This window comes from Zalophus californianus, chromosome 17 (assembly GCF_009762305.2).
Source record: "Zalophus californianus isolate mZalCal1 chromosome 17, mZalCal1.pri.v2, whole genome shotgun sequence".
In the NCBI taxonomy this organism is placed as follows: Eukaryota; Metazoa; Chordata; class Mammalia; order Carnivora; family Otariidae; genus Zalophus; species Zalophus californianus.
Window position 1 is genome coordinate 1,110,345 of NC_045611.1, and position 26,398 is coordinate 1,136,742.

General features: G+C 56.9%; 1 protein-coding gene and 1 long non-coding RNA gene across 5 annotated transcripts; one reads left to right on the plus strand and one right to left on the minus strand.

Moving 5' to 3' along the window:
* Positions 1 to 26,372, minus strand: LOC113936516. Of its 4 annotated transcripts, none has more exons than XR_003524279.2 (6): positions 24,194 to 25,593; positions 22,902 to 22,998; positions 22,459 to 22,540; positions 20,797 to 21,040; positions 19,484 to 19,569; positions 1 to 59 (listed from the first exon to the last, which is right to left on the minus strand). It is a non-coding gene; the product is annotated as an uncharacterized LOC113936516 (long non-coding RNA). The 4 variants fall into 4 exon arrangements; XR_003524280.2 differs by lacking the exon at positions 1 to 59 and adding an exon at positions 18,318 to 18,738; XR_003524278.2 differs by lacking the exons at positions 1 to 59; positions 24,194 to 25,593 and adding an exon at positions 26,246 to 26,372 and having other exon boundaries at positions 18,318 to 19,569.
* SNAI3 (snail family transcriptional repressor 3) lies at positions 2,164 to 8,068 on the plus strand. Its single transcript, XM_027619834.2, has 3 exons — positions 2,164 to 2,239; positions 5,099 to 5,719; positions 7,887 to 8,068. The coding sequence occupies exons 1-3, from the start codon at positions 2,164 to 2,166 to the stop codon at positions 8,066 to 8,068; spliced, it is 879 nt and encodes a 292-aa protein (XP_027475635.2).
* Positions 26,373 to 26,398: the final 26 nt, after the last annotated feature.

The window sequence follows — 26,398 nt, forward strand, 5'->3', positions numbered from 1 at the left end:
GCCTGCTTCTCCCTCTCCCACTCCTCCTGCTTGTGTTCCCTCTCTCGCTGGGTCTCTCTCTGTCAAATAAATAAATAAAATCTTTAAAAAAAAAGAGAGAGAGAGAGAAACTAAGCAGAACTGTAGCAATCGCTCGGGAGGTGCCTATCCTAATTGGAAAGTGCTGCTCAGGCGGCTGACAGAGGCAGATGGGTGGGGCCCACAGCCTGGCTCCCAGCCAGCTGTCAACCCTAGGGTCTTAGGTGCCAAGCGAAGACCGCTGTGATTTCTTCTGGAAGGCAGGGACTCTGGTCCCTGCAAGTCCTGCTCTGGTTGAAAGAGGGGCAGTTCCAGGAGACTGGTGGGAAGTGGGCGGGCATGAGGCTTAATGACCAAGTAAAGCGGCCATAAGGATAGAGGGACACAGAGCAAGAGGGGATGGGGACAGTTGCACCCCCTCCCTGGCACGGCACAGGTGTGGACAAGTAGATGCCAGCATCCTCCCCTGTGGTCCTTCCTGGGTCCAACCCAGACACCACCCTGTGAGTTACAGCCAGTGAGTCTGCGTGACCCCAAGGAGGGCTGAGAAGTGGGTGGGGGTCATTTGTAATGACAGCCCTAGGAAAAGAATATACTGCCCCTACCCCAGAGCGGCTCCAAGGACCCTCGCGATCCCAGGGAGCATTTCCAGGATGAGATCAGGAACACTCAAGTTTCCCTAAGTAGTGTGAGCATCTCTCTGGGGATGAGGGACCTCATCTTGGCGGGCGGCCACACAGTGGGTGACCGGGTGAGGAAGGACAGTGTGGGTGGAGGGCTGACCCAGGTACCTGCAAGCCTTATCTACGTCTGGGAGGGGAAAGAAGGAAGAGCGGGTATAAAAAGAAAGCTTGCGAGGCCACAGAACAGGTGAATAAGCAGAAGGCAGCCACGTGTCCTCTGAAATCCACACGCACAACAGCACGGTGCCAGGCTGCGGCCCGCAGGAGAGATGCGTGCCTTCTGTCCGTGCACCACCTGCCCCTCCATGCTCTCACCAAGCCACATGTGCTCCCCTGGGTTCCTATCCCCCCTACTCTCAGAGCCTCCACCTTCTCGTCTGCAACACTATGAACATCAGACCCTGGGTGACATGGCCCTCCCTCCCTGCTCTTCCAGAGGTCCTTCTACAGGCTCACCATCAACTTCACCTCGTCGCCCCCCAAGCCCACGGCTGGCAAGGAGCACCAGCAGTCCCGCGGCACCCAGGCCTCAAAGGCACCGCCAGGAAGGCAGGCCTGCTGCACAGCCATGGAAAAACCCTGCAGCTGTCAGGGGCAGGCTTGGGGCTGTGTCCACTCGCCCAGAGAATGCCCCATCTGACGCCTGAAGTCCTGAAACGTCCACATCAAAAGGGACCAGACACTCAGACATGGCTCGTCCAGCTCTTTGCGGCACTGAAGGAGGGACACGGCTGCACAGGGTCACAGACTAGGCTGTTGCACAGCGCACGTGCTTCCCCCCCTTTGATGAAACTTCCCGTAAGTGCAGCTCAGAGCCCCTTGGAATCCCAGAATTCCAGGCTGTGTCCCTTCTCCCAACCAAAGGAGCCTTCTGGAGGTGTGGGCCAACTCCTAAAGCCCTGTCCCCAGAGGGAAGGAACCCTCCCCAGGTTTCACCCCCTGGGAAAGGCCTCGCTCCCCCAGGTCAGCTGACCCCCGTCACCACTATGGCTAGTCAGGTGGGTCAGCTTTGGAATTCGGGGCTTGTGCTCATCAATCCTACCTTTGCGGATTGGCGCAGCAGGCGGGGCGGGCGTGACCAGCAGGAGCAGGGGTTCTGCGCACGCCTCCACCGCCGTGTGGACTGGAGCCCGGCTCGACTTCCATCCAGCCCTGACCTCCGCCCTTTAGTCCACGGTGAGTGGGTGCGCCAGGCCCCAGGGGTCGGTGTGACTCGCGGCGCGCGCCAGGGCAGTCCCGTGGGGAGGACTCGGCGGCCACGCGCTCCCTCCCCCGCGGCCCGCGCACCTGTCCTGGGCGTGGCCCCAAAGCCCCGCCCCGCGACCCCGCCCCGGCCGCGCCTTGCGCTGGTTGGTCCAGGGGGCACGCTATGCTAATGAGCCAGCCCTCCCGCCACCTGCCTGCAGCGCTGCCTCCGGGCGTTGGGTGGACGCGCTGGGGGACCCGCGTTAGCAGGGGGACCATGCCGCGCTCCTTCCTGGTGAAAACGCACTCCAGCCACAGGGTTCCCAACTACAGGCAGCTGGAGACGCAGAGAGGTAGGGGCTGCCGGGCTCCCCGGACTCCCGTCCCAGGTGGGAGGAAAGGAGTTACCTTGCCAGCAGAGCGGGAGCGAGACCCCGGGTGGGTGGGTGGGTGGCCTCCGGGCGCCTCGTCCGCTTCGGGGGACCTCGGCCCCGCGTTGGGCTGAGCAGGCGCGGAGTCCCTCCCCACTTAGAGCAGTTTCTAAACCCCCAGTCACTTTGGGGCTCTCCCGCTGTGGCCTGGTGAACCCATCCGAGCTAAGGGAGCCCCGGGGCCATCTTCCTGGTGCAGGTTTGGGTGGGTAGGTGGGTGGGGACCCAGGGATGGGTGGGGACAGAGATGGGGAGGACTTGGGGCTGCTGTCCAAGTGCTCCCCCAGAACATCCAGAGGGGACCAGAGGAGAGATCCTGGGCTCCGCGTGCCAAGGCCCGGCTCTCGCGGTGCTCCTCCAGACCCCTCCAGTGCTCCCTCACCCCTCCCGTGGGTCACCTTCCCTCGGGCCTCCCCTCACCCCAGTGACGGTTCCTCGGGGGAGGCGGGGGGAGCTGAGGAGCTGCCGTCCTTCTGCCAGCCCCCAGGTGGCTCAGTGGGGAGACGCACGTCCAGGACCCAGGACTGTCCATGAATCCCCATTCCCTGCTAGGCAGAGGGACACGAGAAGGTCCCAGGACAAAGGCCTCTCTAGAATGATCAGGGCCATTCCCCACAGCTCAGCAGCTTCTTGGGGGTGAAGATCCCCCGACCCCAGGAAACTGCTTGGTGACTCGGGAGGAGGGACACTGCAGAGGTCCGCGAGTGGAGGACGCCTCACTGATCCATCCTGGGGCCCACTGCCGCCAGGGGGTGCCTTCTAGGACTGGGCTCCTGAACTCTGCATTTTGAAATCAATTTAATGAGTCACCACCAGCAGTTTCATAAAATGAAACAGAACAGAAACCATCAGAGTGCAGGGCTCAGGTAAAGGAAACTTGTTTCAGATATATACGTACATATATGGTGGAAAATGGAATTGACCTTGGCCATAATTGGTAACGTTTCAAACCTGCTGTTTAAGCCCAGCCTTAATGTGCACCCCGCCTTACCCTTTGAACGTGCAGACTGTGCAGACCAAGGCAGCCAGTGACGAGCCTCAAACTCAGCCGCCTCCCCTCGCTGTCACTCCCCTTGCATGCCGAGACCTAGGTGACCACTGTGAGCCTCTTCCTGCCAGGATGTTGTCTGGGGCCCCTCACTCTCTCATTTTAAATAAGTCCCTTTTTAGGCTGCCCCCAGGGAACTCTGAAACCAGAGGGGACTTAAAAGTCTCTTCTCCCAGGAATCTGAGTCCCAGGACCAGTAACAAAATCCAGCAGCCCCAGAGGGTGTGGGGAGGCATTTAAAGGACCAGCAGAAGCTCGGGTCAACACCACCAGCATGGCTGCCTCGCCCCCCCTGCCCTCTTCCTGGGACCGCCCCCTCCAGACAGGGTTTGGCTCTGGCGATGCCTGGGACCAGGGTGGTGGCTGCATCCCAGAGACTTAAGAAGGTGACTTTTTTCCCCAGTAGAAAGGCTCCTCGTGGAGCTTCTGTGGGGTCCTAGGCTCTCCGGCATCCCAGGGCTGTCTCCAGAACTTCCTTGGCCTTTGTCTCTTAGCTGGCCACTGCTACTCCCTCTTCCTGGGAGGACAGAAATTTGGTGTGCTATTTTATAATTAGGGGATTTTGGGGTGAGGTCAGGACAGAGTGGTGGGTGGGAACCTTCCTTAAAGGTCCTGATTTCTCAAAAAAAAAAAAAAAAGGTCCTGATTTCTCTACATCCTCACCAACACTTGTAATTGGCTATTTTTAATTCTAGCCATCCTACTGGGCATGACGTGTATCTTGTTGTGGCTTTAATTTGCATTTCCTTGATGGATAATGGTGGCAAGCATCTTTTCCTGTGTTTGCTAGCCATTTGTATCTCTCTTGCTTTTTTTTTTTTTTTTTAAGTAATCTGTACGCCCAAGATGGGGCTTGAACTCACAACCCTGAGATTAAGAGTCACATGATCTACAAACTGAGCCAGCCAGGCACCCTGCCATTTGTATATCTTGTTTGGAGAAATGTTTCTTCAGATCCTTTACCCATTTTAAAATTGTATTTTCTTTTCATTGTTGAGTTGCTAGAGTTCTTTGTATATTCTACATGCTAGTTACTTATCAGATACATGATTTGCAAATATTTTCTTCCAATCTGTGGGTTGTCTTTCTCTACCCAAAGCCTTGGCATTAAGGTAGAAATGGGGCCAGAGATTTATTTCAACACATCTGGAGTACGAAATGGGTCGGGGACTGTGGAGATTTGGGCTTGGGGGAAATGCTTGCCTGTTTACTCTGGGGGATCCTGCCGCTCTCACCTGGTCAAGCATGGGCATGCTGGCCCACAAATGTGGAGGCAGCAGCCTGGGGACCAGATGCCCCTGAAGGCCATTGTGGTACCACCGAGGACAGCTGTCGACCCGGGAGCGTTGGCGGGAGGCTGTGTGCCACGGGTGAGGGGTGATCGGGGGTGACCGAAGGCTAATTAGTTCTCTTACACATCGTGGCGGACTGCCAAGTGTTTGTTCTGAATTAGCTCTGTGTAGGAGCCTGGCGCCACAGCTCTGAGCTGGCCCTGAGGTGGGACGGGGGTCAGGGAGGCCTGCCTTGCCCGGGCAGTGGGGGAACCTGAGATCTCTCCCGTAGACCCTGTGGTCACTTCCCGAGCTGACACCCCACCTCGTCAGCCCTTTCCCTTCGTGCGGACTGCCAATGACCTAGAAGAGGCCTGAGGTCGGACCAAGCAGGGCCAGCGTGAGGACAGAGTGTGGGGGCTCATGTTCACCTGTACCTTCTCTCTCCGCCCTCCCTTCTAGAAATCAATGGCGCCTGTTCTGCCTGCAGGGGGCTGGTGGTGCCCCTCCTCCTCCCAGATAAAGCAGCCTCATCCACACCTGGTGACCCTCCCCGGCCCTGGGACTGCACCTCCATCATCGCCCGCATCTCGCTGCCCCTTCCCCGCCATGAGGAAGCGTGGGGGGCCTCCGGGCCAGACCCCCTGCAGGTCGGCCCTGTGCACCCTTGGGCCGGCCGGGCCCCCAGCGTGCCCCTCAAAGACAGCCTGAACCAGCTCAACCTGCCTCCGCGGCTGCTGCTGCCCACACGGTGGCCCCCGATCCCAGGCCCCGCCGGGGACCAGGCCGCAGACAGACTGCCGGGGGGTGCGGCGCGGGCCCCCCGCGGCCCCGGCGGCTTCCAGTGCCCGCACTGCCGCAAGCCCTACCACACACTGGCTGGGCTGGCCAGGCACCGCGAGCTGCACTGCCGGCTACGGACGCCGCGCTGCTTCCCCTGCAGACACTGCGACAAGGAGTACAGCAGCCTGGGCGCCCTCAAGATGCACATCCGCACGCACACGCTGCCCTGCCCCTGCGCCATCTGCGGCAAGGCCTTCTCCAGGCCCTGGCTGCTCCGCGGCCACATCCGCACCCACACAGGTGGGTCCTCCCGAGGGACCCGGCAGGGGTGAGGGTCAGGCCTGGCCCTTGGGAAGGGAGGGAGGGGTGAGTTTACAAACAAGCGGGTGGACGTGCTTCCACTCCCCTGCGTCTTGCTTTCCAAAGCCCCACAGATCAGAGGCTTAGACATCAAAAGCGCCCTCTCTCCCCATGCTGGAGGCCAGAGTCTGGAACAGGGTGTAGGTGGGGCCACGCTCCCTGCAGAGGCTCCAGGGGAGGGCCTTCCTGCCTCCTCCAGCTCCGGGGGGCCTGGGTGTCCCTCAGCGGTGGCCGCGCCCCTCGCCCCTGCCCCTGTCCTCACGGGGCCTCATTTCCCTCTGTTGTAAGGACACCAGTCATATGGAACCAGGGCCCACATACCCCAGGGTGACTCCACCCTAACCCGGTCACATCTGCAGGGCCCTATGCTCCAGGTCAGGTCACATCCACAGGCACCGGGGGTTACGACGCGGACATCTCTGTTAAGAGACACACAACTCAACCCACAACACCCGGCAAACACAGGACGCCCCTGCCATGGCCTTCCGGAACTCTGGAGCCGCAGGAGGGGGGGACAGGGAAAGGCGGGTGGCAAGCATGGGGGTCACACAGACTGTGTGAAGGGCACGGATGATGGCTGCAGCTTGACTGGGGCCCGGGGGGCAAACCCATCCCTGGGGAGAGGATGCCTGAACACAGGAAGGGAGAAGGGCAGCTGTGGACGGAGAGATGGACAGACACAGACGAGCCAAGGAAGGAGAGGGGCCCAGGAGCCTCCGCACTTGGTCTGTAAACCACCGCTGAGCCAGGCCTGAGGGCGGGGGGTGGGACCACGGCTCACCCCAGGCCCACCAGGACAGGGAGAGGCAGACACAGACAGAAGGCCAGGAACAAGACTCGCCGGGCCGAGGCCCATGGCTGCCACACACGCCCGCGGTCCCCGCAGCCTCCCTGGCCCTAGGTCGCGGCTCTGTGATTAGGACTCTTTGGAGTCCCAGCCAGGCAAACGCTCGAAAGAAGGGTTTTGCAGAAGCTGTTCTCTGGGCTGAAATTCCATTTGGTTTTCCTTAGCTCCCCCCACAAAGATGTCCCTGAGCGCCCCACCCCCCCCCGGGGGCTCAGCACTCTCCGTCTGGGAGCCCTGAGAGCAGGAGGCCCCGCAGGAGGCTGACCAGGCTGGGAGGGTGCATGGGAGCTCTGGGTGGCAGGGATGAGATGCCCGGGGGCCATGGGGGCTGCAGGCTGGTGCCTCTCAGGATCCTGTACGGTGGAGGGCCAGGCGTCAAGCCACACGGGCAGAGGAGAACAGATGGCCCCCAGTGGTCTTCTTCTACTGGTTAGGGTCGTCCTGGGGGCCCAGCTCCCAACAGAAGGACTTTGTCTAAATCCCCAGGCGCCCTGATTGGAGGTGCCCCAGGGGACACCAGGTTCTTAAGCCATCCCTAAATGCCTGCCTCACTGCAAGGGCTGGGCCTCGTTCCAGCCCGCCTTCACGGCCGACTCTGTGGGAGCCGCGCTGCTTGCCACCCCCGTCCTTCCATGGGTGGGAACAGCGGCCAGAAGGCCCCCAGTGCTTCTCAGGGGCAGATGTGGGCAAAGGGCCCCAGGAGGGCTCTGGCAGAAACAGAGAAAGATCTAGCAACCGTGCTAGATCCAGCAAAGACCCATGCTAGATCTTTCCTCTTAGAAAGGGTCTGAGGTGCTGCAGTCCTGCCCAGGTGTGGCACTCCATCCTACGCCCAAGTGGCTCTGACCTTGACCGTGTTTGTGGGGGCCTGTTGGTCCCATATAGGGCTTCCTCCTGGATCAGGGGCCAAAGCCCCCACCACGCATCTCCTGGGAAGGGTGCTGAAGGCAGATAATGCATTAGAATTGCCATGATATTGGGGGAGGTAGAGGGGCTTATTCATTTTCTATTTAAAGATTTTATTTATTTGGGGGGGAGCAGAGCTCAAGCAGACTCCTGCTGAGCGCTAAGCCTGATGTGGGGCTCCATCTCATGACCCTGAGACCGTGACCTGAGCCAAAATCCAGTCAGATGCTCACCAGCTGAGCCACCCAGGCGCCCTGGGGCTTGTTCATTTATAAAGAGAGACCCATGAACCGGGGGCCAGCTCCCATGGCCACGCAGAGGGACACTGACCTGGCACTCCTCTTCCTCCCCCAGGTGAGAAGCCCTACACCTGCTCTCACTGCAGCAGGGCGTTCGCCGACCGCTCCAATCTCCGGGCCCACCTGCAAACACACTCTGACACCAAGAAGTACCAGTGCAAGAGCTGTGCCAAGACCTTCTCCCGCATGTCGCTCCTGGCACGCCACGCGGAGTCCGGCTGCTGCCCCGGCCCCTGAGGGGCGCGGGCTCGGTGCAGGGAGGAGGGGCAGGACCTCACCCCAGGAGCTGGTGGCTGACCCGCTCCAGGCGGCCCGTGTTGCCCGGCCCCATGCTCGCCCGCTGGGTGCTTCTCCTCTCCCTGCCTGCAGCCGCCCGCCTCCGTCCAGAGCCAGAGAAGCCCGGTGGGCTGTTCGGGTAAGTGACCGAAGAAGGTCACCGAACCGTTAACCACAGTCCTGTGTTTGACTTGCTCTGGTCTCTGGTTCTGTTCTCCCAGAGTCGGCTACCAGCATGGACAGCTCCTGCTATTCAGCTGGCCTTCACAGGCAGAGCGGCCTCATGGCTCACCTCCACCTGCTGTTGGTCTGGACTCTAGGCCAAGTTACATCACAGGTGCACGCACACACACCCCCCTGCCCACCTCACCAGGTGGCCCTGGGGACGGAGCTAGGACCCCACCACAACCGCAGGGCAGTGAGGAGCCTATAAGCCCTGGCTGTTGTGTCCTCTGAGGCTCTGAATCTATGGCGGAGGCTGAGCGCGGAGCTATCTGCCAGAGGCCGCAGATGCCTGGGTAATTTGGCCTCTGGCCACAGAGTAGGGGAGGCAATGGCGAGGGCGTGGAGCCATGAAGTGCAGGGACAGAGAGCAGGGCTGGCAGGAGGCAGGCAGCGAGAGCACAAGCAGGTGAGCAGAGGCACCATCCTTTGGAAGAAAGAGACCAGAAAGGGGAACAGCATTAAACAGGGAGGGAGAGTAGCCACGGGGCAAGGACATGCTGGGGTGAGGGTGTGAGAGCAGAGGCCCGAGGAAGAGGCAGCTGTGGGCTGCACGTGCCTGCATTGGCAGGGTACTCAGAAGACAGTCTAGTCCTGGGTCTGCACACGTCTCTACGGAGCCCACCACGTCATCCAGGAGCTGTGTCCGTGGCTGCCTGTGGCACAGTCACTCCCCTCTGCCTGCCCTCTCCTGAAGCCACAGGTGTCCACCAGCTGAGAGAGTGGCAGACCTTGACACTGCCCAAGACACGCCTCCCAAACTGACTCAGGTAACAACAGGAGACCCCTCCCCAGCCTTGGGCCCCCACGTGGCAGCCTCTTCCCACCAGAGACCTCCAGGCAGTCACCTGCTGGGCTGGTCCCCCTCTTGCCAGCATGTCTCAGCATCTCTAGCTGGTCCCAGAGGGTGGCCTGTGTCTAACGGGGACTGATTGAGTTCTTGACACCCGGAGGGGACACCTGCTCCTCTCTTCAGGAGAGCTGGCCTGCTGTCAGCAATACCACTTCTGGCCCAGGCTGAGGAACAAAGTCAGAGACCTTGGTCCTGGCCCTGAATGGGGCCACAGGGCAAGCGGCGGAGGCCCCTATCTCAGCCCCAGGCCACATGGACCTGCTGAAGAGCATTTACCAGCCCACGCCGGGCCACAAGGCCCCTGTAGATTCCGCTGGAGGGTCCTCTGGGGCTGGTTTGATGACGGACATTGGAGGAGCCTTGGGGGCACCCCAGAGGAAACGTGACCGTGATCTTGGGCTTCTCTGGACCAAGGGTGACCTTGATGAAACTGGCCACTCAGGAGACCGAGGCTCCAGCATGCAGCAGACTGTATCAGCAGGTGGAATGAAGACACCCTCGCTCACATTCCCAGGCCTGCACTGCTTGCCTTCCCTCCGCAGGGATCAGCCGTCCCTTGAGGGACAGTGTGAGCTGGAGGCTTAGCTAATATATCAGTTTGCTGGGGCTGCTGTGACCAAGTCCCACACACCGGGTGGCTTGAACCACAGAAATCTACTCTCCTGCAGTCTGGAGGCCAGGAGTCCCAGACCGAGGTGCCAGCAGCATGGCTGGTTCCTTCTGGGCCCCCTCTCTCGGCTCCTACTGGCTTGCTGGCAACTTCGATATCCTCGGGCGGTAGACCCATCACCCATCTCTGCCTCCACCTCGCTCAGCTTCTTCCTGCCTCTGCATCTGTCTCTGTGTCCAAATTCCCCCTTTTTGTGAGGACACCAGGCATACTGGGTTAGGACCTACCCTGATGACCTTATCTTAACTTGATCACCTCCAAAGACCCTGGTTCCAAATAGGGACACATTCTGAGAACCTGGGGGTCAGAATTTCCAACAGCTGATGTGAACACAGAGTTTGCCAAGATGCCTGGTTGGGGAGGGTCCCTGTGTTTGACTCCTCTGTCCTCTCAGTTCACAAAGGATCGGGGGGCGGGGGGGTGCAGTCAACTTAACTGACAGATTTACTGAAAACACTTCCCACTTCCCACCTCCTGTCCATCGTCCAAGCAGGGCCCCGCGCTCACAGGGCAGCCTTTCCTCCCAGCAGTCTCCCAGAGCGCTGGGCTCCTCCATTGAGCGGGTTAAGCCAGCGTTCGGGCCTATGTCGCACCATCTCACAGGAAGCCTTTTTGTTTTTGTTTTTTTTGATAGCATCCAGATGCCTGAAGGAAGCTATATTGTAGATTGTGTTCTATTTCTGGGCCCTGATGTCTAAATGAGGCGATGCACCTGTCGGGTATGAAGGGAGAGAATTTCGCGGCCCTAAAATAAAGTCAAATGCTTGCCCTTCTGTGCTGGCCCATGGAAAATGCTCTTATATTTATAACTGGACTGGCAGAGGGCAGGGCAGTGGAGGCTGGCTTGGCCGAGGGGGTGAAGAAAGGCCCGAGCACCTGCCGGGGAACCAATGGAGGATGAATGGGGGAGACGGTCCACCAGGAGCGAGTCGGCTGCGGTCAGACCACGGGGAGGCCATGCCACCAGGCCCACGCAGGGCTGGCAGCTCCCCCCTCCCCACCACCCCCACCCCCGCTTTTCCTTGTCACTTTGCCTGGTCATCAGAATTCACCTGGGACACCCATTTAAAAGCTGGCTTTCTGGAGCCCCCTCCCAACACCTACAGAGTAGGAATCAGGAAGGGGGTCTAGGCCTCGTTCATGTCTGTCCCAGTGAAGCGGGCGGGGCTGGTGCTTTTCTCCGGGGGCTGCTGTTTGGGTCCCTCCATGCATAGGCCTTCTTTGTACTACCCAAATCTTACTGATCACATTTCCCCTCTTCACCCTAAAGAAGGCCTTTGGGAGCAAGTGGACGAGGGACCAGAGGCCCTGGCCTGAGGAGCTGGGAGTGGTGCTATGGTTGCAGCCCGGTTATGTCTGGAGAAAAGCAGAAGCCTAAGAGATCAGCGAGGATTCTGGACAAGAGGAAAACCATGACACGAGCCCTCCAAGGTTGGGGACCCTGTCTTTCAGCATGAGAGGTGCCCCTGGATAGCAGCATGAGGGCCATGGACAGGGTCAGCACCAGATACCCAGCCAGGAAAACCACTGTTCTCGGACTCAGATGCCAGCGCCCGGCCTCCGCGGGCTCAGGTCCTGGAAACAGGTGCAAGAGGAACACCCAGTTTCTCAGTGGCCCGGTCCTCTGCCCCGCCCCCTGTTCAAGGAAACCTCTCTCCTGAAGCTGCAGACACACTAAGGTTATGCTTTCCCTTCCAAAAGCCCAGAGGGTTCCATAAATATCATTTTGGCCCAGAATATTCTGGGGGGGTTCTCTGGAAGTTTGAAAATAGCCCGCTTGTTACTATCTATATTCAGAGAACCCACTCCTGGCCTCCACTTGGTGGCTAAGTATAGCTCACTGGCAAAGTTCAATGGAACAAAAGTTTCCAGGCCTCTATCACTTGCGGATGGCATGACATTCCAGGGAGGGTGCTGCCAAGAGTCAGGGGCTCCAAGGAGGCTGGGACAGCAGGGCGCCCCCGAGCGGGGGAGTCCGTGGGACTCACTGGCAATCAGGGTGTCCTGGCCCGGTTCCCAAGTGAGGTGTTCTCATCCCAGCAGAGCCAATCCCACTATAAAGCCTTGGCTTCTGCTTCTGTAAAAAAGGAATCATGCTAAACTCTATTTCACAATTCAGGGGAGTGCCAAATACATATAATAGCAAAAAAAAAAAAGACACTTAGGATGCCTCAAATAAAACCAAATTGCTAACTTTAGAGAAACCCTCCACCTTCACCGCCTCTTAGGAACCGTGCACTTCCCGACCACCGAGTTCTGGCTCCTGATCTCCCCTCCCAGCTGCCTGCGCTGCTGAGAGCGTCCTCAGGGCCCAGCAGACATGGGCAGGGGCTCGAGTACACAGCAGTGCCAAGGGCGGGAGGGCTGAGGGGCAGAGGTTCAGGGTTCATCTCGGTGACTGGGCGCGTATGTCTCCAGTATGTGCAAAAGTGCGGGGCTGCCTCCCCCCATCGTCCATCTGTGCTGCGCCCCCGGCCCTGAGGCTGACCTGAGGGCATCCACCGCCCCCCTCCCCCCCGCCCCCATCTCCCGGCACCTCTGCCCCTCGGGGCCTCTCTTCCATTTTCCTGTAAAGATCCAGCCGTCACGGGTCCTTCAGGAAGACGTGTAATCACTTGGCTTACCTAGCTTAAGACGCCAGTCCTGCCTTCCCTCCCCTGGGAGCAGGCCTGGGCTCCAGACAGTGACACCGTGACCTCGGAAAGGAGAGTGTGTAAGGAAGGCGGTCTTGGAGCCACAGGGGACTCTGAAAACTGCATGTTCACCTCAGGAAGGCAAGTGTTCTGAATCAGCCAAAAGGAGGCTGGGGTTGGGGACAGTCTGAGCCCAACCCCACTGCCAGTCCCTCTGCTGAGTATGAGCTGAGGCGCGGCTGCTGTCCCGTGGCTCCAGTGACCGTGGTGGCGGCTGCCCCTGTCCCCCTCTCAGAACCCACACAAGTGGTCTGCAGGCTTCCCCCCATGGCGACTACGCGGGAGACCCCTCACCGTGGGGCGCACACGCTGATGGTGCAGAAACAACAGGGGCTTTAGTGCTGGCATCTCCGCATGGGCCAGCCAGCTTGCTGCCCCAGGGCCCTGGCACGTCCCCACGACACACTCACGGAAATCACATGCAGCCTAAGGACATCCTGAATTGTAATCAACCTCAACCCTGGGTCCTGGTCTCAGTCGTGTTCCGAGTGAAGAAATGGGAGGTGTGCGCAGAGCCCCAGCCACCGGGGGAGGGCACGCGCCATGGAGACACAGGCCTGGACACCTGCAGGCATCTTATCAGAAAAGAACCAGGGGAGCCTGTCACTTCAAGGAGAACGAACAGGAGTCCTTGCCCATGATAACACCTACACATTTAAGAGAAAAATGACCATTTCGGAAGCTTTCTATCTTTTGGCAGCTTTCATGCTGAAAGACTTCTCTGATGAGAAAATAATTTTTTTAATTATAAAATGAAACGTCGACATGTGGACATTCCGGGTAAATCAGTGAACCAGTATTTTCCCAATGACTGATGCAGATGCTCCAACATCCCACCTGGGTCAGAGAGCCCAAGCACAGGACTATTTCCATGGAATGGAGCACGGGAGGTGTTCACTGACGTCAGATGCCACGTCGCAGCTCGCCTGGAGGCAATGCCACCAAAGATGAGCCACAGGTATCCGGAGGCTGCTGGGGTGTGTTTCTGTCCCCAAGTCTGTGGGGGTCGGGCAGACGGGGCAACTGGGCCTCTCCATCCAGGACACCAGACACCAAGATTTGTAACAATGCAAAACAATCCTACTCTCCTAAAACCCTGTTTTGGAAAATCATTCTTTTTCACACAAGTGTGTTAGCACATGGTAGGTTTCTTATTGATGATTCTAACGAACGTAGTTAGCAAATCTTTAAAACATCATCAATTTTAATTCCTAACATACATAAATGTAGAGGAACCACATATACAAAGCTCTCGGGTACTGAGCCTGGAGAGGGAAAGCACTCTGAGACCCAGCTGGAGGACCACGCTGCCATGTGTGGTCCTGGTGTGGGAGCAGGAACCCGTGGGGGTGCACGGATGCCATCCGGCCGGGCGCTACAAGAGAAGCTTGCACCAGGCGCAGCAAGAGGTGTCCGCTCGGCCTCACGGGGGATGTTAAGGGGTTATTTGGGGTAACTCAGACTATATGTGTTTTCTGTTTTTCCCCACTGACCCTGGAAACAATCCCTGAGGCCACGTGACTCCTCACACACATGCAGTGAGAGACACCCCCGTCGCTGCTCCGGGGGGGGACCCCCTGCTTCCCCGGCGTGCACTTACTCACATGCACCAGGCTCTTTCCGCCACCCTCTCGGCCCAGGCCCTGCGCTCTCAGCCCAATCAGTGACGGCTCCTCCTGGGCCCTGCTCCCATCTTCCACCCACACCCACCTCCCCCATCCCCAGTGCAGCACCCTGGCAGCCTCATGTTCAAGACTACGATCCGTGGCATCCTGTGGGAAGCCACCTTCTACCCTAAACCAACTGAACAAGAGCAACTCCGTGCCCCACGTGCCTGGCCTGTATCTGATTGGGACAGGTGCTCAACAAACCCAAGGGAATGAAGGAAGGGGTGCCCGGCTGGCTCAGTTTGGCACACAACTCTTAATCTCAGGGTCATGAGTTTGAGCCCCACGTTGGGCGTGGAGCCTACTTAAAAAAAGAAAGGGAATGAAGGAAGAGACAGGGAACAGGCCAAGGCTCAGTCTAAACCAGCCTTTATTTTTGTTTTCTTCAGTCCATTTCTGGGGCTAATCTCACAGTCGTGGCCTTTTCTCATCCTTAGAAAGGAAGCTGCTAGCCTCGGCACAAATGTGAGGACCATGATCAGGCCCAGGGGGCAGGCGGGCAGCCTGCTGTGCTCCCCCAGGCTGGCTGTGGTGCAGACATGGTGGGCAGGTGTCAGCAAGCGGGCGGACAATGAAGGCGGTGGAGGAGACAGTCTCCACTGTGAGCAGCACTGGCAGGGAGACGCCAGCCGGCTGGCCCCAGCTAAGAAGGCTTCCAAGCCGTGTGCACGCAGTGAGTGATGGTGCCTGTGAGCTCATTTCGGAGAACCGGAGGCCACGGAAGAAGCTATGTCACTCACTCACTGATTTAACCACCCGACCACTGTTTCTTCTGGAAGGTGGTGGCACGTACCTGAGCGCTTCTGGGGCCACCGTGGACTGCCATGGGCGTGACATTGGCAGGGCACTTCCAGGCCTTTCTCCTCCACCAGAGAGGGCGCACAGCCTGTCAGTGGCGGCTGGGATTTAAACCCACACACTCTGGCTTCAGAGCCTGTGATCTCAGCTACTAAACCATGTTGCTGCTCAGTAAGACATTCTGAGCTTTCCTTTCTCTTGGAAATCAGAAAAAGAGTAGATATCAGGATGCAGAGGCTGTTCTTTCAGCGGCAGGCCCGGGTGTGCGGAGATGGCTGGAGGGCGGCCGGGGATGTGCAGGAAGGGGAGCTGCCCCAGGCACTGGAGGAAAACTGTCCTAGCCGGCAGGTCAGGGACTTGAGCGTTGGACTGCCCAGTGAAAGAGAAGGGGTCGTAAGCAGAGGGAGGGGGGGCTGGAAAGTCACATAAGGACAGCAGGATGCTCGGAATCTCACCGAGCTGACCAGGTTCTGAGAAACCAGACAGAAAGGCAAGGAAGAACAGAGAAGGGGGAGGTCAAAGGGTAGCGGCCAGGACTGAACGAGTCCAAAGGCAGATTCGGAAAGGATTTCTCCTGAGCCAGGTGTGACGGTGCCACTGAGAGCTGGGCTTGGGGACCAGACAGCAGGTAACCTGCCTGGCACAGCACTGGACACCCAGCAAGTGCCTGATAATCAGCCCTCCACACTCTGTGACTCACAGCTCTAGTCCTTCTGGTTCACAATGAGACCTTAAACTGTTCCTGCTGGAATCAAAAACCTTTCAGGGAAAGACTAGCAGCAAGACGCTAGCAGGTACAGCTAGCAGGCACCTCCCAAGACAAGCCAGACACCTGCTCTTGCAGGTGTGCACAGGGCTGGGTGAGAGGCCCCGGCCACCGTCTTCTGTGAAGCATACACAAACCAGCCTGCAGAACACCCTCTTCCCAAGTGTCTGGGGACTGCAATGCATCCTAACTCCCGGATGCTGCGGCTGCCATCACAAACCCCACAGCTGGGGCTGAGAGCTCAGACGCTCACTCTCTCCCCATCCCGGGGGTTGCAGGTCCCAGACGAAGGTGTGGGCAGGCTAGTGCCTGCTGAGGCCTCTCTATGTGGCCTGCAGACTGGCATCTTCTCATCTTCTCCCTATGTCCTCATGTGGTCCTCCCTCGGTACACATCTGTGCTTGATTTCCTCATGTCCCCGTCACTGGGATCAGGGTCCACCCTACTGACCTCACTTTAACCTAATCACCTCTTTAAAGACCCTCTCTCCAAATAGAGTCACATCTTGAGGTCCTGGGGGTCAGGATGTCAACATGTACATTTTCAGAGGGCAACTCAGCCCCTGAGAGCTCCCTTTCAAAACCGTGTAATCTTGGGATGCCTGGGTGGCTCAGTCATTGAGCGTCTGCCTTCGGCTCAGGTCATGATCCCATGGTTCTGGGATCGAGCCCTGCATCGGGCTCCCTGCTCGGCAGGAAGTCTGCTTCTCCCTCTCCCACTCCCCCTGCTTGTGTTCCCTCTCTCGCTGTCTGTCAAATAAATAAATAAATAAAATCTTAAAAAAAAAACAAAAAACACAAAAAACCGTGTAATCTTATTTAAACAGTAGACCGCCGCCATGACCCCCTAGGCGCCAGTGTACCGCAAGCAGCCTTCCCAGGAGTCAGACTTTTGAGCTCTGAGGTTGGCGGTGTCCCAGCCCTAGTTCAGAGGTAGGCAGCACAGGGGGTGGACTGACCTGCTCAGGGGCTCCTAGCCACAACACACAGGACCAGGATTTGAACCAGGCAGCCTCCCCCAGACCCCAGAACTCTCAGGCCCCGTTCTCGCTAGAGAGCAGCCCTGCAGGGACAGGTGGGCCTCAAGTTACGCAAGCGCCTTGCCCTGCCCCACGTGGGGACAGGTAACTGCCGGCCTTCCCTGGAGCAGGCTTAGGAATCCACGTCTCCCTGCTCTTTGTCTTCGGCACCTTCCCCCGGCTGCCCCCGCACACATGCCTCACGACGCACCTCATGCCTTCCCCAAGACTAACCCCAAAGCATAAATAAATGAAACACGGATTAAAAACCTGTACATATGGGCGCCTGCGTGGCTCAGTTGGTTGAGCATCTGCCTTCGGCTCAGGTCATGATCCCAGTGTCCTGGGATCGACTCCTGCATCAGGCTCCCTGCTCAGCGGGGAGTCAACTTCTCCCTCTGCCCTTCTGCCCTCTCATGCTCTCAATCTGTCTCTCTCAAATAAATAAAATCATAAAAAAAAACCCAGTAAAATGAAAATAAAAACCTGTACGTGAAGTCCTGTCTTGTTCTCTCTCTGCTGATGGAGGAGGGCAGACAGTGAGCACCTGCTCCGTGCCCGGCACACCCCCCCTTAGCAGCCCCGAGGAGCAGGGCTCAGGAGGAAAAGGGAGCACCCAGTGGCCAAGAGGGAGAGTGGAGACGCAAACTTGAGCACTCTGCCTGCGTCGTGGTGGACATGAGCACTATGAGCGGAGTCCCACAGTTTTGAGAAAAACACCAGTAGTCTCAAAGGGAAGAGCTGGGACCGTGCAGACAAGACGGGTCGGCTCAGGCCACGGTGCATGCAGACGCCATTCCTCCTGAGCCCCTGCTGGTAGGCCAGGCCCTGGCACGGACCCCGACGTGGAGGGCCCCACGCTCAGGTGAATGCTCTGCTGGGCTCAGCTCAAAATTCTTCCTACTTTTTGGACAGGGGACCCACACTTTCACCGTGCACGGAGCCCTGCAGTGACACGGCTGGTCCTGCATCCGAGGACAGGTGATGAGGACACGGATAGTCAGATGACTCCAGACGGAGGGAGCCCAGCGCTCCTTAGTGACATGCTCCCCCTCTCCCACTGTCACCTCGGCTCTGTCACCACAGAGCTGCACGCCATGCCACCTTCACCGCATTGGACTCCGCGTTTATGCCTCGTTCAAAGAGCTCATTTTGGTTCAGAAATCAAAGGGCAAATATTTTTAGACGAGCTGGTCAGCAAAGATAGTGTCTGTGATCCTGACATGACGAGCATGTTGTCTTCTGACATCAGGGGGAACCCACTCAGGTCCACCAATCAAAGACAGTTACCAGACCCCTCAGTTCATAACCACTTGGTGGCTCACACACATGAAATCATGGCATCACTAAGCAGCCATACTGAGCGGTGACCGGCATATAACAAAGTGCACATATATGAGTGTGCGAGCTGATGAGTCAGGACACCTGCGCACACCCAGCCAGCAGCCTCCTGCCCCCGTCTGTCTCCCCCACCCCAGCCCCTCCCAGCCTTCTGTGTCCCCCACCCCAGCCCCGCCCCCAGGCAACCACGCAGCTGCCTTCTGTCACACAGGTCGGTTGCTGGCACTTTCTAGAATATTCTTAGGAGCGGAATCTGCCATGATTGTTTACCCATCTCGTCTCCTCAGTCCCGACCCCGAGGCCTCAACACGTCATGTTTTCTTCCCATAGACTTCTCGAGGCCTCAGATTCCCTTGCTGACCCTCCGATGCTGGTCCAGAACTTTCATTATAGACCACCATATGCTCACTATATGCTCACCATAGTCTGTGTTAGATGACAAATGTCACAGACCATGTCTACAGAGGATACAGACGTCATAGTCCAGACGACAGATGACACGGACCATCTTGGTCTATAGATGACACAGGCCATCACGGTCTATAGACGACAGACACGGGTTGTCACGGTTAACAAATGACAGACGACATGGACCGTCCTGGCCTACAGACAACACAGATGACAGATTGTCATGGTCTATAGACGACAGACATGGGCTGTCACAGTTAACAGACGACACGGACCATCCTGGTCTATAAACGACACAGGTGACACAGACCATCATGGTCTATAGACGACAAACATGGGCTCTCAGGGTCGACAGACGACACGCTATCATAGTCTATAGATGACAGATGTCACAGACCACCACAGCTGTAGATGACAGATGTCACCATCTAGGCTGCAGCGGACAGCAGAGGTTACAGACTACCGTGACAACCTTTAGGGGTCTCCCTGCTCCAAGTCATCCATGTGACCAATGACCTTTGTTCAAGATACAGCTGACAATCATGTCATCCCCCAGACTGGTCTGTGAGGCCTGAGCATTCACACCACCTCCAGCAACACTCTAGTTGTCTCCTCTCCACAGGCAGGCTGTGAAGCTCCCGAGGACAGGGCTCCCTCCTGCCTCACCCGGCCTCGTGCCCTGCCGGAGAGGCCCCAAGAAGGCTTCACAAATGAAGAGAGAGGAGTATATGTGACTTTGACAGAGCTTAGAAGAGAATCACAGGCTTTAGAGCCTTCATTTTGTGATGATGAGAAAGTCACACAGCTGCTTTCTGAAGAGGGACAGAATGAAGGACAGTTTTGGAAGTTGGAAAAGGTGAAGGCTGGGGGCAACCTCGTGCCGGGCCAGTTTTTAATTGCTTCTTGTTCCATCTCTGCCACAAGCGCCGCTACCTCTCACCTTCCTGTGATGTTGGCAGGTGCCTGGTGTCTGAACATGCTGGGCTCTAGCCAAGGTGGCCCTGGATCCACAACACGGAATCCTCCCTGTAAAGGAGAGAGCGCGACCCTTAGAGATGTAACTGGGTGTGAGGAGAGCGAGGCTCAGAAGCCACACAGTGCCACCAGCGACAGGACCACAACAGTAGCAGGGTCCTCCCACCGACCTGCATTCTGGTGAGCAGACCCGGGAGGGACGGTGGCCCCAAGGATTTCAGAGAACTGGTCAGGATCTCAGAGTGAGTGGTGGAGGCTGGGGGATGCTTCAAATGACCACATGACCTGTGCTCTGTGCATCAAACATTCCTTAATGAACAGGAAAACTTTACAAAGAAACAGTGGTTCTGGGAGAAGAAAGAGACGTCGGGAAGGGGGGGCTGGTGTCCCCTGCAGCAATCATGGGGCAACGTCCAGCCCCTTCTCCCCTGAACACAGGCTCCTGAAGGTCTCCAGGATGCAGGAATGTTTGTACCAGATCTGTCCCAGCCAGCCCCCAGCTCTGGACACTCTGCCTCAGATCCATTTCTCTAGATGGGAATGCTTGGTGAGCTGGGGCAGGTTCTCAGGGTAATTAAAGGACACCAAGCATACCTCACTGATCTGCCTAGGAACTGGTGTTTAAGACAACAGTCTATCATGAGCATAAATGAAACAATTCATGTAAGGACTCAGTCCCCAGTGCACAGGCTGGAGCAAAGTGGCCAGAGATGGGCGGGCCAGGCAACTGAAGACTCTGAGAATTGTCGTGCACGAGGTCCGGGAGCACTAAGCTCTGGTCCCTCTCTGGTCCCCAAGCAGGAGGGAAGGGCAGCAGTGGGACTAGAGGCCCAGGCCCAACTTCCCGTGCCGGGCTGTGACGGCTTGCTTCTGCTGACCACAATCCCGCACCGGCACTCGGCACAGCATTGTGACGCAGGGCAGACCCCCGATGGGTGGTCACTGAATGAGCAGTGAGGCCCTTCATGCTCTCCTGAAATACCAAGGCACCAGTGCTCAAGGAAGGTCAGACCCTGGAGCCTGCAGCCAGGAGGGGACCCTGGGCCCCCACGCCCCACCACACATGGTGCCTGCTGACAGCACACGAGGACCCCACTTCTTCAGTTCTGCCTCAGGCAGCTCGTCCAGCACGGACGGGCCAAGCAGCAGCTACTGGGGACGGCCGTCATTTATTCTGTGTCCAAGCCCTGCACTCTGCAGTTTATAGTAGGGGGCACTGCTATTGGTCCATAAACGAAGAGACTGGGGTCACCACAGCTAAGAAACTTATACACGCACCCAAGTTCAGTTCGCCTGATTCTGGAGTTGATGCACTTCTTGTCGTCTGTCTTTGCTACTCACAGGTAGCCTTCAGACCAGCAGCTTTTGTCACTGGCATCCCCTGGGGCTTGCTAGAAATGCAGAGGCCGCAATCCAGATCTCCTGAATCCAGATTTCCACGAGCTCCCAAGATGACTTGTGTGCACATTAACACTGGAGGGACACCACCCGAGACTTCCTCTCATCAACACTGTGAGATCACCTGAAATATAAAGCGAAGTCTGGGAATGCAGACCAAAACCACAATGAGAAGCAACTTCACACCTGTTAGAATGGCTGTTATTAAAAACAAAGAAGAGGGCGCCTGGGTGGCTCAGTCGTTGGGCATCTGCCTTAGGCTCAGGTCATGATCCCAGGGTCCTGGGACCGAGCCCCGCATCGGGCTCCCTGCTCAGCGGGAAGCCTGCTTCTCCCTCTCCCACTGCCCCTGCTTGTGTTCCTGCTCTCACTGTCTCTGTCAAATAAATAAATAAAAATCTTTAAAAATAAAAGTAAAAACAAAGAGGAAAAAGAAAATAAGAGTTGGGGTGCCTGGGTGGTATAGTCGGTTGAGCGTCGACTCTTGGTTTCAGCTCGGGTCGTGATCTCAAGGGTTGTGGGATCGAGGCCCGCATCAGGCTCGGCGCTCAGTGGGGAGTCGGCTTCTCTCCCTCTAAAATAAATAAAAAATATTTCCTACAAAAAAGAAAAGAAGAATTGAGAGGGGTGTAGAGAAACTGGGATCTTTGTACCCTGCTGGTGGGAATCCAAGATGATGCCGCTGCCATGGGAAACAGCACGGCAGTTCCTCAAAAAACCAACAAGAGAATTACCGTATGATCCAGCAAGTCCATCTCTGAGTATCTGCCCAAAAGAACTAAGAGCAGGGACCTGAACAGATATTGGTACACCTGTGTTCACAGCATCACTCACAACGGCCAAAAGGTGGAAGCAAGCTAAGTGTCTCTCAGTGGAAAAGCACGATGCGGCCCATTCCATGCAGTGGACAATCACTCAGCCTTAGGAAAGGTCATGACACCTACTATAGCAAATAGATGGGCCTGGGGGACATTATGCTGAATGAGAAAAGCCAGTCACAATAGGACAAGCACTGTAAGATCCCACTCATTCGAGGTCCCTAGGAGAGTCAGATCCATACAGAAAGACAGGGGGGCGCCAGGGGCTTGGTACAGGATGGGGAGTTTGTTTAATGGGGACAGAGCTCCAGGTGCAGAAGATGGAAAAGTTCTGTGAACCGGTGGTGGTGTTTACATTACAATGAGTGTGCTTAACGTCCCTGAGCTAATAAAAAAATGGTTAAGATGGTAAATTTTAGGCTATGTACATTTTACTTTTTTGAAGGTTTATTTATTTATTTAGACGGGGGTGGGGGAAGAGTACACACAGGGAGGGACAGGGACAGAGAATCCCAGGCAGACCGGGCACTGAGCACAGACCCCAACACGGGGCTCAGTCTCACAGCCCTGAGATCGTGACCACGCCGAGCCCAAAAGTCAGACGCTCAACTGCCTGTACCACCCAGGCGCCCCGAGGCTATGTATATTTTAGCACGATTTTTTAAAAAACGTTTTAAAACAGAAAAAAATCTGAGGAGGATATTGGGAGATGCTTGAGGCTTACAGGAGTACACCCTGCTCTTCATTCTTGGTACTTGGCCTTGAAAGTTCAAGCTTTACTCCGTTTTCCACGCACCTTTGAAACACTTGAATGGAACAAACAGAAAATCAGAATAAAGTGACCTCTGGTTTATCATTCTCTCTGTGACCTAAGAGGCATTAACGCCACAACCTATAAAACCAAAAGCTCAGAGTACGAAAATAAATATATTTATTTACCCAAGAGGCCCTACGAGGAGTTGATTTTACACATGTGAGTAGGTCCTGGGCTGAAGGTGTTGGTGTGGGATCTAGGCCCAGCCCTCTTATAGGGGACTTGTTCCTTCAAGGTTCTCCATTAAATGAGGGAGCCTTTGCCCACGAGCACGTGGCCAGACATTTATGCCTCCTTGACTGAAGAGAGTACGGTTTAAACAATCATAATAACAAAAACAAAGGAATACCCACTTGACTGCACGAGGAGGACAGGCAGGAAGGGATGTTGTTGGGGTAGAATAGAACCCCATCTTTCTACACGGTGGTAATCAACAGATGCTATCCAAAACTGAAAAAAGAATAAAAGAAATTAATAAAAAAAGAATATGAACAGGTTATTTAGAAATATGGAGGAAAATAAGAGATTTGAATAGTGGCCGCCTTTGGAGTGCCTGGGTGGTAGTTAAGCATCTGCCTTCAGCTCAAGTGGTTATCTAAGGGTCGTGGGATCGAGCCCCACTTCAGGCTCCATGCTCAGTGTGGAGTCTGCTTGAGATTCTTTCTCCCCCTCCCTCCGCCCCTCCCACTAGTGCTCACTGTCTCTCTAAAATGAAATAAATAGGGGCACCTGGGTGGCTCAGTCGTTAAGCGTCTGCCTTCAGCTCAGGTCATGGTCCCAGGGTCCTGGGTTCAAGCCCCGCATCGGGCTCCCTGCTCAGCAGGAAGCCTGCTTCTCCCTCTCCCACTCCCCCTGCTTGTGTTCCCTCTCTCGCTGTGTCTCTGTCAAATAAATCAATAAAATCTTTAAAATAAATTAAATTAAATTAAAATTAAAAAAAAAATCTCAAAAAAACAAAACAAACCAGTGGCTGCCTTTGGTGAGCCAAAACCTGGAGGACGTGAGTACGGAAGGGGTCTGGTAACTGAGTTTTAAAATTATGCATATACAATATTATCCTAATCTGTTCAGGCTGCTGTAACAAAAAATACCACAGACTGAGGGACTTATAAACCTCCACTGATTTCTCACGGTCCCGGGGCCTGCAAGTCCAAGACCAAGGTCCTGGCGGATTCTGCATCTGGGGAGGACCCACTTCCCGGTTCAGACGGCGGCATCAGGGGCAAGGGTGTGCGCTCTGGGGCCTCTGCTGTAAGGGCTCTAATCCCATCATGAGGCTCCCTGCTCCTGACCTCACAGACTCCCACCGGCCCCCCTCCTGACACCGTCACAGTGGGGGCTGGGTTCATCATATGAACTTGGAGAACTTCGTAAAGATCTGTGCTGTCCTTTCCACCGTGACCATGGCAGAACATAAATTACTGAGGCTCACAGGTGACCTGTCTTCAGAGAATACACCCTGACTGTTGCCCAGAGCAACCTATCATCAACCTTTCAAAACAAGTTTTAGCGCCTTTGCATGAAACAAACATGATCGCAAGAACAACTTAAAACAATAACCATCTGAAATGGAAATGTAAACAACAGCGAGATACTATTTTCACCATCAGACTGAAGAGCTGTGTGCTGGAGAAGGCGCACATACCTCCACACTTTGGTGGCCAGGCTTCAACAACGGATTCAACTTCCTTCTAGGAACTCGCCAACAGCTATCAAAATTACCTGACACGTTCTACCGGGCCCGGTGATTCCAATTCCTGAAATTTCTCCTAAGGAAAACTAACACTTAAACAAAATGCGCTACATAAAAAGCAGCTTATACCATATAAAAAAAATTGGTCACCGCCTAATTGTGCACCAACAGGAGGCGAGTTGGGAAGATTAAGGCACATGTAGACAATAGAACCAGATGATCTCCAAGAAGTAGCTAAATGGGAAAAGCTGGGTGGGAAAGAAGGTCTTTGCATGTATCATGCATAAACTTCGATGGAAAGATAAAGAACTAAGACTTCTGGGAAGAGAACCGGGCGGTGGCTGGGGTGGCAGGATTCCTTCTGCACACTCAAAACCTGACTGAAATCTCAGCCATTTTAAAGGTAAAAAATAAATGTTTATAAACGGAAGGAGAAATTGGGAGTTACTGTTTAATGGCTCTGAGTTTCAGTTTAAGATGAAGCTTCTGTGGCTATATGGTGGTGATGGCTGTCAAACGGGAACGGACTTCATGCCACAGAACCACACACTTGAAAATAGTTAAAATGGTAAGTTTTACACTACGAATATTTACAACAAAAAACTCAATGTGCATATAGATATGGCAATCCATCTTAACAGTGAAAAAAAGATCCCCGCTTATCTGGAGCTTAAAAAAAAAGGGAGTGAGTGGGGCGCCTGGGTGGCTTAGTGGGTTAAGTGTCCAACTCTTGATTTCTGCTCAGGTCATGATCTCAGGGTGGTGGGATCAAGCCCCCAGTTGGCCTCCACACCCAGAGGGAGTCTGCAGGAGATGCTCTCTGCCTCTTCCCCCTCCCCCGAATAGGGAAATAAATCTTTAAAGGGGGGGCTGAGGTTTGAAAGAGCCTATCTCTGAAGCCATTCATCCCTTAGTGCCCCCCGACCCAGCACAGGTGGGGGCTGGGATGCGGACCCCATAGGATGCCAGACCATTGGGTCGTAGGGACCCCAAGTGGTGAGGTTTGAGGACAACCATTTGAACCGCGCGGCACGGGGCCCGACCATCAGGCGGGGGAGACCGATGCGCGCCGCGGGGCACGGGGCACGGGGGCCCGACCATCAGGCGGGGGAGACCGATGCGCGCCGCGGGGCACGGAGCACAGGGACCCCAGGAGTCAGGCGGGGGGAGACCGATGCGCGCCGCGGGGCACGGGGCACGGGGACCCCAGGAGTCAGGCGTGGGGAGACCGATGCGCGCTGCGGGGCACGGGGCACAGGGACCCCAGGAGTCAGGCGGGGGGAGACCGATGCGCGCCGCGGGGCACGGGGCACGGGGACCCCAGGAGTCAGGCGTGGGGAGGACCAACAGGAACCGCGCGGCACGGGGCCCCGACCATCAGGCGGGGGGAGGACCGATGCGCGCCGCGGGGCACGGGGCACGGGGACCCCAGGAGTCAGGCGTGGGGAGGACCAACAGGAAGCGCGCGGCACGGGGCCCCGACCATCAGGCGGGGGGAGACCGATGCGCGCCGCGGGGCACGGGGCACGGGGACCCCAGGAGTCAGGCGGGGGGAGACCGATGCGCGCCGCGGGGCACGGGGCACGGGGACCCCAGGAGTCAGGCGGGGGGAGGACCGATGCGCGCCGCGGGGCACGGGGCACGGGGACACCCCAGGAGTCAGGCGTGGGGAGGACCAACAGGAAGCGCGCGGCACGGGGCCCCGACCATCAGGCGGGGGGAGACCGATGCGCGCCGCGGGGCACGGGGCACGGGGACCCCAGGAGTCAGGCGGGGGGAGACCGATGCGCGCCGCGGGGCACGGGGCACGGGGACCCCAGGAGTCAGGCGGGGGGAGACCGATGCGCGCCGCGGGGCCGAAGACTCCGGGGCTTGCCCTTCAGCTCCGGCGGCACCCCTGACGCGGTCATCCCATCTGTCGTCCGGAGCTGCTGAGGGCGTCTGGGCCTCCGCACCCCCTGAGCCTAGGCCGGCGGGACAGCCCCTCGGGGTGTGGTCCCCTACCGCGTCCGCCCGCGGGACCCTTGCCCTCAGCCGCAGTTCAGGCTCGCTCCAGGGAAGCCGGCGCCGCACGCCTACGCAGAGCCCTGCGCCTGCGCGGTCCCCGCACCTACGCCGACCCCGGCGCCTGCGCGGACTCGGTCTGGGCGTATCTCC

Bases quoted from the DNA above. Each gene is read 5' to 3' on its own strand.
- SNAI3 (XM_027619834.2), top strand. From the start codon at position 2,164: ATGCCGCGCTCCTTCCTGGTGAAAACGCACTCCAGCCACAGGGTTCCC. The intron at 2,240-5,098 runs GTAGGGGCTGCC...CCTCCCTTCTAG, and splicing joins GCAGCTGGAGACGCAGAGAG to AAATCAATGGCGCCTGTTCT. The intron at 5,720-7,886 runs GTGGGTCCTCCC...TTCCTCCCCCAG, and splicing joins CCACATCCGCACCCACACAG to GTGAGAAGCCCTACACCTGC.